Source organism: Cariama cristata, unplaced genomic scaffold (genome assembly GCF_000690535.1).
Source record: "Cariama cristata isolate BGI_N322 unplaced genomic scaffold, ASM69053v1 scaffold41652, whole genome shotgun sequence".
In the NCBI taxonomy this organism is placed as follows: domain Eukaryota; kingdom Metazoa; phylum Chordata; class Aves; order Cariamiformes; family Cariamidae; genus Cariama; species Cariama cristata.
Window position 1 is genome coordinate 1 of NW_009605138.1, and position 16,313 is coordinate 16,313.

At 35.8% G+C, this 16,313-nt stretch overlaps 2 protein-coding genes across 2 annotated transcripts; one reads left to right on the forward strand and one right to left on the reverse strand.

Moving 5' to 3' along the window:
- Positions 1 to 7: 7 nt before the first annotated feature.
- FKBP7 (FK506 binding protein 7) lies at positions 8 to 4,868 on the forward strand. The gene is made up of 4 exons (XM_009695841.1): positions 8 to 148; positions 1,809 to 1,960; positions 4,070 to 4,203; positions 4,508 to 4,868. Exons 2-4 carry the CDS (start codon positions 1,885 to 1,887, stop codon positions 4,667 to 4,669), a joined length of 372 nt encoding a protein of 123 aa, XP_009694143.1. The 5' UTR covers positions 8 to 148; positions 1,809 to 1,884; the 3' UTR covers positions 4,670 to 4,868.
- A 1,712-nt stretch (positions 4,869 to 6,580) lies between these two features.
- DFNB59 (deafness, autosomal recessive 59) lies at positions 6,581 to 15,195 on the reverse strand. The gene is made up of 6 exons (XM_009695842.1): positions 14,985 to 15,195; positions 12,619 to 12,814; positions 10,975 to 11,116; positions 10,072 to 10,189; positions 8,147 to 8,251; positions 6,581 to 6,882 (listed from the first exon to the last, which is right to left on the reverse strand). Exons 1-6 carry the CDS (start codon positions 15,193 to 15,195, stop codon positions 6,581 to 6,583), a joined length of 1,074 nt encoding a protein of 357 aa, XP_009694144.1.
- Positions 15,196 to 16,313: the final 1,118 nt, after the last annotated feature.

Below are 16,313 nucleotides of genomic sequence, written 5' to 3' on the forward strand. Positions count from 1 at the left end.
CCGAAGACAGCAGGGTGGCGGCGGAGGAGGTTAAAATAGAGGTGTTGCACCTCCCCGAGGTCTGCAGCCCGAAGAGCAAGAAGGGGGATCTGCTGAACGCGCATTACGACGGTTTCCTGGCCAGCGATGGATCCAAGTTTTACTGCAGGTGGGCCCCCAAGGCACCGGGTAGGGTGGAAGGGAAGGTAGGCCCAAGCCCGGCGGTGTACGTGGCACAGCCTGCCCGCCCCCAGGAGCAGCAGCTCCCGCTTACCTGGCCAAGGGGGCACGGCAGGGGCACAGGGCCGGGTAAGTGGGCGAGCCTGTGCTCTCCCGGCGTGGGCACAGCTTGGGGTCCACGCTCACCACGTTAGCATTAGTAATTTCCCCCCATCTCAGGCATTACTTTTCCTCAGACGAGTGTTGAAGGATGTAGGATTTACCTAGGGTCAAGGGGGACCAGCGCTGAGGTAAGCTGCAAACTAAAGCCATACTTGAGACTGGCGGTCGTTGACAGCAAAGGGGACCAACTGGGACGGTCGCTGAGAGCCTGTAGCCCACATCTCACACAGAAAACCTCTTTGGCAGGGCGAGAAAAACCCCACCGTGTTATCACCTGCCATGTTCTGTGCTGTAATCTGCAGAAAAACTCGGGTTTGGAGGATGAGCTCCTGGTAGGGATGCAGACTGAGTATTTTAGACAGAAACGAATACAGCATGCACTTCTACATAGTTGGCATTGTGCAGGGCAGCTGCATTACAGTAGTTGTTTGCAGTCCTTATGCCCCTTCCCTGTCGCTGCTTCCCTCCTTGAGTTGTGCTACCTTCCTCTTTGCCTCAATGTTAGTATTTAGGCTTTTGCTTTTTCACTTTGTCCCATCCCTCTATCTTCAGGTTGTTTCAGCTTGGTTTAGTTTGCTTTGCACAGACACTGTTGTGCAAAAGCTTTATTTTTACAGTGCCTTGCTTTCAAAGGTGGTGCATCCTACTATGGAGGTGGGACTCACCTGTGCAGAACTATGGAGGAGAGTCTTTGCTTTCCTTCAGGTACCTGGCTCGTTCCTTACCCATATTTGGACAGATCAGACAGTAGCCTAGTTTATTACAAAATCTTGATTCATTCCCCCCAGTTATATCATTTAAGAAAAAATCAATATAGGATAATTCTACATTTAACAGTACTGTTTTACTTGCATTTTTTTGCCTTTGAAGTGACTAATTTTGGCACATACAGTGTTGCCCTCTGACTTTTGAGCTACATGCTGCTCAGACACTATTCACTGTAGCTCCCATACTGAGGACATCTCGTATGACCAGAAGCTGCCTCAAGCACCAGATATCTAAACTGAACAGGGTGGTGGGTGAGCACACAGTACCACAGCCAAGATTGCCAGGTTCCCCCCAGCACACACCAGCATGCTCTGTCCCATCCCATCCCATCCTACAGTGATGTGAACTGCTGAAGATGTTTTCACTTTCTGGCAGTGAATTGCTCCCAGCACTCCTCACAGACTTCTTGCAGTGGCACCTTGTTTTTGGCATGCAGTGTATACAATCAGGAAGATCAGATGCTTTTGTAAGAAGTTAGGGGTTTTTAATTGTTTTTTTAATTTCAAAAGCAGGTTGCCCCTCACACATCTCAAGATTTTACTTTAATTATAAATGTAGCAGAAAAACGGTGTTAATACTTTATATTCTTACACTCTAAAAATTCTTGTGTTCTAATAATCTGATGTACATTTTTACTGACTGCTAATTTAAAGTTATTTTTATGTTAAAAAAATTAAATACTAAATTCACTGTTGTCCCCTCACAATTCTTTTTAATAGTCGGACGCAAAATGAAGGTCATCCAAAATGGTTCGTTCTGGGTGTTGGACAAGTCATAAAAGGTTTAGATATTGCTATGATGAGTATGTGTCCTGGAGAAAAACGGAAAGTGATCATTCCTCCATCATTAGCATATGGACAGCAAGGATACGGTAAACAAGAAGTTTTAATACTAAACTTTGTCTTTCCTGTTTTACCCATTCAAATATACAGTATTGTAAATGACCATAGGAATTGGTGCTCCCATGATTTTTGGAGGCACTGAAGGTAATGACAGCAGCTGTGCAGCCTAATCCTGCTCATTCCTATGCATTTTAAGTAGTCCTCATCATAGGCCTACACCCAGGCCTTGCAGTTTGCATTAGAATTCAGAGCATGGTACTCGTCGTTTTTTTCCAAGTATTGCTGTAATACCAAAAATTGACAGCAAAAGGAAGATCTTCATGATTCATATCAGCATTTTTTGTCTTCATCTATGGTATTCTACTCATGTTTAGTTTCTGTCGTTTGACTCCTACCTGCTTAGCCTTTTAATGACATTCTGCATGTTCTGAGCAAAATGGAATGTAATCCACTGCATGCCACAGAATTAATCTAGGTAGAAATAATTTGTTTAAAATACTGCTTACATTCTGGATAGTTAATGGACAATATTATCACATTACATAGTAATTGCAACACTACAATGCATGAAATGAGGTTTGAATTTATGATGCTTAAGTGTGCAGTCTACTTTTAAAAAAAGTTCCGGTCAGAGTTTTATGCAGTGTTTCAGCAATGTTAATTGTAGATAACTTGAATACAGCTCTGACTTGGGTGTAGTAGTTTCTGTGAAAAGGTAGCTCCTGCTCTATAATAATTCTTTGGTAGTGATATTATGTCAGAATTCCATGCACCAGTTTTATCTTTCATACAATTCCATTGTAGCCAGTGAAGTTTACTAGGAATAAATTTTTCCCCTTGAGCATAATATGTAATAAGTAAGTCTCGTAACAACAAGGAAAAACACTGACACAAGTAAAAGTACGTTCTTTAATATTAGTGTTAACTGTTTATTCTAGGTAGCACTTCAAGAAAGTATTCTTTTCCTACAGCATACCTGTCCTCTGTCTCAGCATATGCCTGCATGCTGGGGAAGATGCCTGCCTAATCTTGAATTAGAAAAGATGCATGTGGCTTTCTAAATCTTTACATATCTTTCCTTTGTTGGTATGTATATTTGTAAACTACTGGCACTGAATTGTGGTATTTTATCTTTGTTTTGTAAGTAGTGTATAAACTATGATTTATATTCAGATATATTTAAAACTTCCACATTTTTAAAGCTTTAAGATTAAATTCTTTTGAACTCTGAAACCTGTCGTTTTTACTATGGATGTTCTAGACGAGGCACGTGAGTGATACTTTTGTTTACCTTCTGTTTATAAACAAAGTAGAATCTTTAGTTTTTCTTCAGTTTGTGAAGGACAGGCACAAGCTCAAAACTCTGTCAAAATTCTGAGGTTACAATGTCATGCACACCGGCTTTGGCTATAAATAGAAACAATTTGCATGTTTACATTTTAATTTTACACTGCCTGATTTCTTGATGCTTTTTTGGTGCTACTTTTAGACCTCATTAGTTTGTTATTGTCTCTCTTCAGTTCCCTTTTTTGCCATATGCATGATACATTGGCCTGTGTTTATAGGCAGTGGCGATTTTACATCACATATCAGAAAATGTTTTGACACAGGAATAATGCAGTCTAACTTTTTTTTTTCAGAGACCAGACAAAATATTCTGATACTGCCTGATACTGCCTGCTTGTTTCTTCAGACAGAAAATACATAAGAGCATTGGTCTATTACTGTAATCTTTTAAATCAGATTGCAGATATTTAATAAAGGCATACGTCTTAGAATCAGTCTCTCAATAAGCCCCATCATATGACAGTATGTGAAAGAGTGACAACTTTTGAAATCCTTGCTTTTCATGATAACACAAACCCTTCTCTTAACTTTTAGAAGTAACTGAATTGATATGAGCAATATAATTTTGTTTCAGGGAAGTATATTGTTTGCAAATCTCTCTGAGTCATTTATGTAACACAATCTGAACAATCTTCCTGTCTAGCTGTATAATATTTAAATTCAGAGTTTAATCTGAATATTAACACAGCCTTTTGTAATAAAAGACAGTTTACATGTGAATTTATCATATGTGTGATTTCTGACCATAGTGTCTTATTTTTTTAAATGCTTTTTTTTCTTTTTATTTGTAGCACAGGGCAAGATTCCACCCAATGCCACATTGATCTTTGAGATTGAACTTTATGCAGTAAATAAGGGACCTCGCAGTGTTGAAGCATTTAATCAAATAGACAAGGACAGTGACAAGAAACTCTCTCAATTTGAGGTAATATGATGTAACTAATTTGGAATAAATAATTTATAAAACTATGGGTATAGTTGCATCGGTGTACCTCTGCTGCGGCTGATCATGTAAAGCTCCTGTATGCTTATGCAAACTACACTGTGCAGTGTTGAAATTTGCTTTGATTAATACATCAGTATGTCTCAGACTTGCTGGGAAATGAACTTTAAACATATATGTAAGTTATTGTGACTCGGGTGCAGATATACCCCAAGTGTCCTTCAAGATAGCTGTTGCATACTGGCATAAAAGCCGCAATGGTTGGACTTTTTTTCTTTTCTTCTAGATAAGCCAGTATTTGAAAGAAGAATTTTCAAGAGATGGCAAAAAACGTCATCCTTCAGTCCATGATGAAATCTTAGCTGATATATTTAAGAAGAATGACCATGATGGAGATGGTTTCATATCAGCAAAGGAGTACAATGTCTACCAGCATGATGAACTCTGAGTACTTAAAAAAGTCTTCAGCTGTTTCCTGGACACTGAATTTTAAATAATAATACTTTGTCACATAATTTTTTTCTATTTTTTTTGATAGTGGCATCTTTTTATATCTCTTAAGGTGACTGTGAAAGTCTTATTTTTAACATTCAACTAATGAAACGTCTTAGGTCTTTCAAAAGAAGGAAATAAAATTGGAAAACCCCATGATCTGTTATTAGTGGTCCCTGTGTCATGTCCCTACAATATTCCTCAGTAGTCTTTCTCGTGTAAAATACTGGTGAAAAATCACTATTTCTGTCCTATCAAGCACACAAAAATGGTTCCAGTACCTGTTGACAGAACATAACTGATGAATACTTCTCAATCCCCTGTAAAATAAAAGGGGAAAACAGAATCCCAGGAGGGTAACTCTGTTAAACCTCTGCAGGCTCCTAAACTAGGTTCTTGAGGAATTGCCATTTGCAGCAAATTTAATTATAAAAGGCCTTATAATAAATGAATGCTATCTATGCAGTGTTGAGATAAAAACACAAATGTTTTTAAAGCAACTTAAAATAACTACTTTGATGTAATATTAACATGAATAATTTGGTGTTCATGAAAAAGCAGTCTTTTAAGTGGGTTTTTAAACTTTGACTTAGTAAAATTATTAAGTTAGCCAGTTTATTCAGCAGCAGCAAGTTAAAAATCTACACTATCATGCTTTCCGTGGATGAGGTGGAAGACGATGTGAGATACTACATATAAACATAAGTAATTATTTGGGCATCATTCTGGTTTACTTCACTTCAGAAAAATGCAAAGAAGTAACAATAGCTAATAGTACTTCAGGCTCATTAACTGTTCTGCTTAGGCAGATGCAGTCGTAATATTTGTGTAACCCACTTCCCTCTTCTCATCTGAAAAGCAATGGCTGTATTCATTTCAACATGTAATAATCAGATGTACACAGTGAAAGCGGCAGCACAAATAAAAAAGCTTTCATACCTGGGTTATCCTTAAAATCATTCTAGGAGGTATAAAAACATTTTTTAATTGTTTTCCCAGTTTAAAATGGCATGGGGAGACCTTCAACAGTATACTAACCAACAGCAGTCCCAACCTGTGTTGGACACGATTCTGTGGTGCTCTCTGGTGGTTTTATTCTCAACAGACTTAATTTTCTGTGGTTGAGGTCTGCTGGTTAAAGATCTTCACCTCTGAAGTCTCTTTGGAAGGATGTAGTTCTGTTAGTTTCGTAAGCTTCCAAAACATTTTCTGCTAAGCAATTTTTTCTGAACACATAAAAGAAAGTCAAGAGCAGCTGTGTCGTAAAATCCAAATGCAGAATGTGGACTGGCTGGTACTTTTTAGTAATCTAAACAAACTGTTGAGATATGGTAATGGCATCCTAATATGAAACGCCTATCCCTAGTTTTAGTTGTTCCCTTTTGTAAACGAAACATTAGCCTGAGCTAAGTTTTAGCATGTTTTTTAATCTGATACTTCAATTAAACATTCATGAGGACACTAAATTATTAACAAATATTCTCATTTTACCATCATATGCCAGTGTAGATAAAGGCAGTGTTTTGAGGTTTAACAACAGGTTTGTGTAAACAACTTAAAGTAACTTCTAGCATATATTTTGACATTATGAAAATACAGTTTAAAAGTACATTTTTCGTTATCATGATAATGAAAGGAGAAGGTTCTAGAAAGAAGAAAAGCAATGCCAGGGAATGCATGAGGGCCTTTTCAAGTGAAAGGTCATTGACTGTGAAGCAAATAATTAATTTGAAGATAATAGTGTAATAAAATGTTTTGCACTTTCACTATGTTGCATTTCAACAATTTGAGTCGTATTTACTTATTCTGAAAAGTTTGTGGCACAGTTATGCCCATGTCTGCGACAACAGGCACTTACCTAGCTCAGTTACTTTGCTCTCTTGTGCCAGAGATCAAAACAGGGCACAGCATGAAGTCGTACGTACTTTTGTCCATTAAAAGAACACTCCAGGCATCCGTAGACTGTCTCCCTTTTAGAACTTCCCATTCCACAAAGGACACAGGGACCTTTGGGGATGTTGTTATTAAGTAAATTAATTCGGATATGAGACCCTTCTCTGAGATAGCTTGTAGAAAGATCAGTCATGCTTGCAGCTTTTTCATAATAATCTGTAAAAAGGTCCTCCAAGTAAACATCAGAGTTAGCAATGGTATCCACTACTCTTTTATCTGAAAAAGAATGCACAAAAAAAAGAAGCCATGATTTGTCATTACATTATGAACTGTTTAAAAAGCAACCTGTCAATCTAATTATGGAGATAACAACTGATTCATGAAGCTATTCTAAACATGTCATGTTGTAGATTACTTCCTGTCAAAAGCCCTGTGTGATGAAAATATTTCTTTAATTTCACAAGACACTTGCAAAAGCCAGGATTTTTTTGTATATGACCTATATAATTATAATATTTTTAGAAATACTCCTAAAAGATAGGCATGAGGCAAGCTTTTGAAAAATTGGTGCCAATTCAAATCACAGCTGCATACTTTCTTGTTTAACCACTTTTATTTTTGCATTTCTAGCTTTGTTTTCTAAAAATTGTAAATTCACTTTTCTTTCCTAGTATTTACAAAAAAATCCACCAATACTTGACAGGTTTAGAAAATTTGGAGGACTCCATGTTGACCTCCTTGCAGATTTCTAAGCATCAAAATATCCCAGGAAGAAATCACTTTTGGAACTACCTACCTTTTTCCTCTCCCTTCAGGGACTGATTAGTTTAGATTGGATGACAAACTTTTAGGCACTTACAGCTACTGAGATGTATCCTACCCACTGAAGATTTATTCCTTACTGTGGACTGAAGCAGCACTGAAGGCTTGGTCCATAAAAGCCCCTTGATCAAGAACAGGATCCAGTAGAGCAAGGACACCTATACAGAGCAGCCTTTAGAAGGATGTGCTTACTGCTCAACATTTATCTTACAAGATTTGCAGATTTCCAAAATACTTAGACCAAGGCATGTTAAAAGTATTAATTTAAATTAATTAATAAAAAGTAGTTAATTTAAATTAATATTGTTTGATATTTAAACTTAAAGAGTTTGCCCTGAAATGTTATTTATAGATTATAACTTCTATTGTGTAACACTAGCTGTAAATGGCAAGCATATCAAAGAGGCTTAGTGTTAACTGAAGTTAGTTGTATAATTACGCCATACCAGTTTATCATCAGCCATAAATTTTTATTTTAAGATCTTTAGAGTTTTAATGAACAGCAAGACCATGAATTTATTTGTGCAAGAGTCAGATTCTCAAATACAAATTTTAACAACTTTACAATCATTTCAATACACAAGAAATGAAGAGGTACATTTTCCATCAAAATTTTCTTCTTTAAGCATTCGTCTTGCACACAAATTAAAGAAACAAAAAATACACTCTTCATGCATTAACTAGGATGACATTTGGATATAAATATCAAAAGTCATACTTCGATGAAACAGATTACTCTTTAACCTCCTTAATGTGGTCAGTGAAGATGATCCAGATTTCTCTTTTTCAAATCCTCCTTTTGAAATTGGAGTCACACAGAGTTCTGTAAAAATTAAAAATAAGTTTTTAGAAGAACAAAATATAAAAGCAATAATTGCACAACAAAGTTTAATATGCTTTCTAATCTATAAAGTTAACAGCTTTGCTAATATTTTTAATGGCTAATACCACTTCTTTATACAAGTCTGCACACAGTAATAGCCCACAGAATCAAGGGACACAGATTCAACTGGAATTTTAAAATGTTGGTGGCTTTCAACATACATTGTCAGAGTTTGTTTTGGTTTATATACAATTTATGGCCATGTTAAGGGACTAAGAATACAGTCAATATTGTATAAATGGAAGCCCTGCTTCTGAAGGAGAAACGTTTCTATGATCTCATTTGAAACTAAAAATGAAAAATAATAAGCAAAGCTGTGAATTCTGTAGTCATCTCTTCCAATACCAAATCAACTGCTAAACCTTTTTTTTTTAAAATAAAAATAAGTATCACCTATGTTTATATTCATAACTTGAAAGAAAACCTTTAAAGAGAAATGTCAGGATAATCAATTACAAGGAACTGAAAAAACATGTTTTAAACTTTCTCAATTGACAATTCTCTTTAATTATGCAAATACAAATATCAGCTTCCTTGATTACTTCACTGATGACTTTACGAAAAACACTGTGCGTGTACCTACCATTGCATAAAAGTAAAATAAAATCAAAACATTTCCAAAACTGAAATTAATGTTGAGCATTATGGAAGTGAATATAAAGAACTACTGTACTGTATTATCTCTTTTAATCCAGTAATAATGCCTAGTTTGGAGTATATTTAAAGTTTTTACAGAAGCGTAAAGTTATTTCACAGCTCAGTAAAAAGGTGCTTTACAATGCAGAGTACCTGTCATGGAAGTCTTGTACTGTGTATGCCAAAGGGTACGGAGCTATTTGCAACTTTTAAAACATAGTGCTGTATAGATCTGCAGAGAGAGAGATTACTTCCCTAGCCAGGTCCTTTATCTTGCTATTTACAGAAAGCCACAATGTTATAGAGAGTCAAGCAATTCCTGAAACCGTTGAGTGACTCTCAGCGATGTTCCTGGATGTAAGTACATGTGAATGTGGTGGTTAAAACTTTACCTAACATTGCTCTAGTCGGTGGGGAGTTTTGCATTTGATATTATCATGTTCTAGATCAAATCCTAAACTGACTTTCTGGTTTATTACAAACAATGTTGATAACATTGATAATGTTATAGGCTATACTTTTTACACTAATTAGTGCAAATAATGTAAATACGTAAGTGCTATCCTTCCCCCAAAAGGAGAAAAACTTACAGGAGCTATGCAATTTTTTAAATTAGTTTCCAGTAATTGTGATTATTTCTTCCTAAATATCTTCAGATATCCATATGTGGTGATGAGGTATCAGATAGAAATTAAAGCCCCAACAGAAAAAATATTAGCCTAGTTGAGAAGTTCTGCACACTTTCTTCTTTACTTGGGTTTTTTACTTGCCTATTTTATGCAAAACTGATCAGATGGTCCTATAAGCTTATTCCTTACAGGCTAGAAATATAAGGAAGTGATTTTTTTTGTTCCATGCAACTGTGGGGTTTAAAAAAAAGAATTACAAAATCATACTTAACTTTTAAAACATAATGTTTCCACAACAGACTGTTTTCTAGCACCTGCCTTGTTTATCTTTTCAAGAATTGTTTCCCTTAAAAAGTCAGACTACTTATGTGCATAAAATTAAAGTATACCATTGTATGAGATCCAGGCTTATACACATGAAGAGCAAGAAAACTGTTTCAAAAACTCAGATCAATATAAATAATAGCAGTAATGACAGTAATTCTCATCACTTACCAAAATTACCATCCAAATGAATATAAAGTTCAAATACACTAAAAGCAATAGTTGTATGCGCAGGAAAAACAATGGCTTTGTCCCGCCCTTTATAATTCTGATCTTCAATAATGTGAAACTATAATTTAGAAAAGCATCAAAAAAGTTACAAATTGAAATGAAAAAATAAAGAAAAGACTATCTTAACTGTATATATTGAGAATTATAATGCCAGCAGGAAGCTCTGAAATTGAAGATCAAATTTCACAACTAAAGAATTTTCTATTAACAACTTTGCATTTTAATAAAGTTTCATACAGAGATAGTAACTTAACTTGCATCACTCATTGAAAATTATGTGAATGATTTATAAATACTAGTAATGGCAAACCTCAGAAGATTTGTAAGTTCAATTATTCAAAGACACTGAAGAGAGAGGGGGAGAGGGAGGAAGAACATAAGACAGGGAGTAAGAAGCCAACCCTTGAAATAATAACCGCCCGCAGTTCCAATGCGTTATAGAAGATTAATATAATACTGAAAGATAGGTTATACATTTATTGGAGATTCAAACTAAGAAGTGGTAAATTCCACATTTTTTCTGAGGCTTCACCCAAAGCAATGGCTCATTGTCTAGCCATCCTTTCAGGCATTTCCCTTCCCTCAGTCACATAAGCAATACTAACAAAAGACCAACTTTTAATTCAGTTTACATCAGTGCAATAATATTGATTCACTTCAGATTTTTTTTCTGAGCTTACATCATTTTACAGTTGAACTCGATGGTCTTAAAGGTCCCTTTCAACCTAAATGATTCTATGATTCTATCAGTAAAAATGCAACTAAATCTAACCATAAAATTTATAAAAATAAGCTTTTTATATTTGTTCACTTAAGGTACAGAACTTTGTCAAACATATTTACCCTCATTGTCTCTCCACGCATTCCAGTATGGACAGTTAATGAGCACTGCCTTGTAGTTCTAATACTTTCCATGACCACGCACAAAATTTCCATCCTACTTTTTCTTGATTGATGGACTAGACAATGATCGAAGTTTATTTTTCTAAAATCGAGAGGGAGGCAGGAAGGAAATTCAGAGATTATTGGCAATTTACAAAGCAGCTAATAGAATTAGTAACTTTAAATCAGTAAATAAATCACCATAACTTCTATCTCACAGCAGTAAAACTGACTGAGGAGATCTCTGGACCCTTAATATTAATTTTCAGTGTTTGGGAACAGAAGCACTAAAAAATTCAAGGAAAGCCAGTAATTTACAAACGTTAGAGAGGATATGTGGGACGTCCTGGAAAATTCCAAGTCTGTCCATCTGACACTGCTCTTAGTGACAGTAAGGAACTGTCAACACACTCTGATTAATAACAATTTTTTTAAAAGTGATATAATTAATGTCAGTCAGTAAGAATTTATGGAAAATAGATAGTAAAAGCAATAGCCATAATGCTCTACCTTTGGGCTTCTATAATGCTTACGATGATGCAATGTTTTGGTTAGAAGCCTAAATGATGCCTATACAAGCTGGCACGCACTCAATGGATTAAAGACTGATTAACTGATATGTGTCAACTATAACTGAAAAAAACTACAGCACTTACAAAATATGGAACAATCGTGAAACAAGTGTTTGTAGAATTTCTGCAGGCATTGGCTCTTAGTCCTATAACAGTGAATAATTTAATCAGAAGACTAGGACCTCTTCCCCCACCCCCAATTATTAGTCATAATGTTTGGAGGTTACAAATAAACCAGGGAAAGGCAGGTACAGAACAGGAGATGTTATGGATATAAAATGACATGCACTACTTGGTAAATAATTACAAGGAAACAATATATATTTGAAAATACCAAATGTCACATCATGCATAATATATAATTCACTGGGATGCAACACTGGGATTCACTGGTATGACTTTGTGGCCAAGGGATAACCTTTGGAATATAAAATAGAGAATTACACCTATAATCCGTCACATCATATTTCTATGTGTTTGACATTTGTGCTAGCACTACAGGAACACCGAGTTCATTTTCGGTGTCCACAGCTCAACAAGGATGTTGGAAAAATGAAGACTGCATTTAGACAAGAGCCACAGAAGGTTAGGAGAAATTTCAAAGAAAAGGCTGTGTAATAACCTCATGAAACCTCGAAGTACCTACTTTGGCAATAATACACATGGCTCTCTAGTTCATCTATTTCTGAAACCTGAAGTTGGGTAATGTCATTCAAAGTAAATTTCAAATTTTCAATAGTATGGAATAACATAGCTAGGACCTTGGATGGAATCTTCCTTTCTGGATGTTTTTTTTTCCCCTGAAAGATGCACTGTAATTCAAAAAAGAGTTAATTCAGAAAAATTCTACAGTCTGTGTTGCACAGAAGGTCATATGTCTAATCCCAGTGATCCAATCTGAGACTCTTGGAAAATATCAAATGGTGACTGCTATTGATTGGCTAAAAATAATCAAAACCCAACCATTTCAGAGGCTCAGCCTAACTGTATGAAATACAATTATGGAACCAGACAACAAAATATATAGTATAACCTTGTAGTAAGTTCTTTAAGTAATGTTGGTACTTCAACCTCATGTTTGGTCACTATGCCAAACGAAGCTTTAAAGGCAACAGAATCTGATCCAGCAACATCAAAACCAACATCATTCATTATCTGATTTCCTCTTCTACCATTAAGCGAAACATCTGATTTGTCTTCATAGTTGAGCAACTGGTAAGATGAGACACCTGAGTAAAAGAAGATAACCATTGTGTGATGAAAAGTCTGAACATAGTATTTTTACATCGCAAGAAAAGAATAACGGTACTGTTCCTACTGTGCTTAATCATTTTGATGTGAAATCCACAGCTACACTGAGCACTTACTTATCGGTGTTACTACTGATGGCTAATGGAAAGAGAGCACATAGGGGTCTGAGGGATTTCTGTGCCTCTCTCTGGCAGTTGTGCCCATGCTCCTGCATGTGGTACATCCTGGTCGTGAAATGGTGATTAGGGCTATTTCTACATTTCTGTGCTTATGATTATTCTCCTAAAGTCCTTTTACCTGTAAATATGCTGTTGGTACTTGTATAAACTGGATATGTAGTGTGTTCTGGGTTTAATGACGGAGGATCTGAAATACAAAATGACTTAGTGGAAGCCACACAGGATATTAAAACTAGGAACTAAATGAAAGCCACTGTGTGTAAAATAAAATTAGTGAATTCTGAATTTTGTCTAGATGCAGTACAAATGAACCTAACATTTCTTCATTTTTGCAATACGTGAATGAGACATGGGTGTGCCAGTAACTAACTTTGCCTTTTATCTGACATGTCACAATTAGAAAGACTTACCACACTTTCCAAGTATGCCTGATGATTCCAGGGACTATGTCAGTTTATTTTGAAGGAAAACAACAGATTAATTCTGACTTACTTGAAAGTTTGCATTGATTTACTGTACAATCAAAGAGCAGGTACCAAAGCATTTCTATAATGCTTTCTTTATAACCTCAAATACATTTCCATTACACTAACAGAAAAATAGTAGAATGCATTGGTTGCCGAACTAAAATTAATGGAGCAGGCAGAACACAGGGATTAGGCATCCAAATACATTTGAGAGTCTGGGTTTTACTCTTTTTTTTTTAATCATTTGAAGCCTTTAGGATAAACTGACATTATGTAGTCACCTATTATGAATCCTGTTTGTCTTTAAAATAAAAAAGTTCATGTATTTCTCATAATTCTAAAAAGATTGCAAATGTCTGTATTTGTCACATAAAGAAAGGAAATTTAATTACAAAGTTCTTTGCTTATATTAAAGGACAATACTTCCTGCACATGACATCTAACCTTTACAGAAAAGACTAGTAAGGTTTTGCTAGACTTTTTAATGAGATTTTGCAAACATTTTCTCAGATTTTTTAATGAGGTTTTTCAATTTTTTCATTCAGGACAAGCCAGCTGACTTGTCCTGAATGTAAGACTAGTAGAACTAGTGGGATTCCAGTTTTTTTCATCGTGCTTGGGTCCTGGAATCACCCCTTTGTAAGGTCAACAGATATTTCTGTCTTTTTGTGCTCATACTGGTTTGTCTTAGTAGAGTTTTTAATTAATACAATTGTTGTGCAATTAATGTGACCATTTTTCAAAAGCAAATAAAGCAATGAAACTGTTTTGAGAAAACATAGCATGCAGACAAGAATTACACAGACTTTTCAGAGGAAGGTATGGGAAAACATAGGCAGTATAGTTCAATTTTGCACTTCCTAATTGTCATAGAATCTCCTAAAAATATCTGATATTGCATAGCAAAAGCAATTTAAACACAGTTAAGCTCTTCAAATACACACAAAAGATTACAAACATGGAAAAAAATCTTATGGAAATCCAATTACTTCAGTCAGATAGCTGTTGTTAAATGCTTCTGCCTGTGCAGAGCCCAGTTCAACACCAGGGATTACTGGCATGGAACAACTGCAGAACTGAGGCCATTCTTACGTGCTTAAAAGCAAGTATACAGAGAAAGGTGAACATTAAAAACAAATTTCAAGTAGCGATTAATCAACATACATCAATACATCTATAAGGAATCTTGTGATTTGTGACAAAACACAAGGCTTAACTGAATTTGTTTCATATTAGTTCAAAAAACATCAAGGCTTTTTAGTATAATTGACTTTTTTTTTTTACTCTTTTTCCAGAAAGTCCTTTTTTTTTCCCTGTTTATTCTTACCAATTTGACTTGTACTTTTTTCTTAAATATTTATTACATGACTAAGCAAGACGAATTTTACTACCCATGTACTAAAGAACCATCATACTACCTGCACAGTTTAAACTATGTCTGCTGTTCTGTATTTAGTAGAAAACATGCATTTTTCTGCTTTGAAGAAAGATAGAAATCTTACCTGCAGAAATTTCTTTTTCCCCTTGCAGAATGTCTTTTAATGTGAAAGGTGTTGAAGCAAATTTAGATTTTTTTGAAAGTAAACATTTTCTTTTCTTAATCACAAGGCTCAGAGGTTGGTATTTATCAGCTTCACTGAGACTGGGCACTGGAATTAGTCTTCCTCCATCACCAACCTGTTTAACAAAGTTTTTGGTTGCAGCAGCAAACATATTATGACATTAGTAGTGATAATAATAAAAAGCTCTGTGTCAAGTGTAACTTCCAGACATTCAAGCCCATGTTCAATTTATTTTACAATGTTCTTTCAAACAAATTAACATCTTAAAAAAAACAAAAAACAAAAAAAAAAAAAACCTGTCAAACTGTTTGTTTAAATTGAGTTATATTTTGCTTGGAAAGAATCAACTGCATCTTAGCTACCAAGCTTCTATGGTATATCGCTCCAGACTTCTCTCAAAGACCTTCAGTTAAGCTCTCTATTTCTGTATGATGAATAATGAATTACCAGTGTAAACTGATACAGTCATGGTTGCCCTTTCCTTGGCAGTTTAATACCACTATTTGAAAACAAAATTTACAATCTTAGAAACAGAAGACAGTAACTTCTGCAACCCTTAGCTTCCTGTTAGGAGTTACTGGTGTATTACTGTTTAGTGGGTCCTTGCTGCAGCTGAATTCCAGTGTTTTACCAACAACCAACAAAGCAGCCCAGATGCGCCCCGGGAGGCCGCCTGAATTACACATTTGTGAAAGCTGGTAGGTCTGCTGAGACGGTATTGCCTTTCAACAGCAGTTCCATAACCTACCTGTGACAGCTCAGCTGGAGAGTAAGTGGTCTGGAGGAGGGCTTTAGGAACACCTGGGCTGAAGCATAAGGTTAGACATGGCTGGGGGTAGGGAGGAAACAGCAGTGGGCTTTCATTATAGGTTATTCTTCTCCTATGGACTCTACTGTCTGTGACCCAAAGGGTAGTTTTGAGACACACCAGCTGTATGTATTTGGCTCAGACTAATGAGAAATTAGCTGAATTGTGAGAATTATGCAAAATAATACAAGTAAAATTGCAGACAGAAGTAAGGTTATTGATATGGGATTAAGGAGCAGCGCAAAGATCCAAGAGGGAAAGCACCAGTGGAAAAAGATATAAAACTGTAAAGGGAAAAAAGAGAGTCAGTAGACAGCACCATGGAGGATCTGTGAGGGAGGCAGCAGGAGCTGACCCGTCCTCACGTAAACAATTCCTTGATTTTCTTGCAAGAGTGGTGAGCATACATCTGCTAAAACTTGTAGCACATCTTCCAGAGACTCCTTTGGCAGTTACAGTAG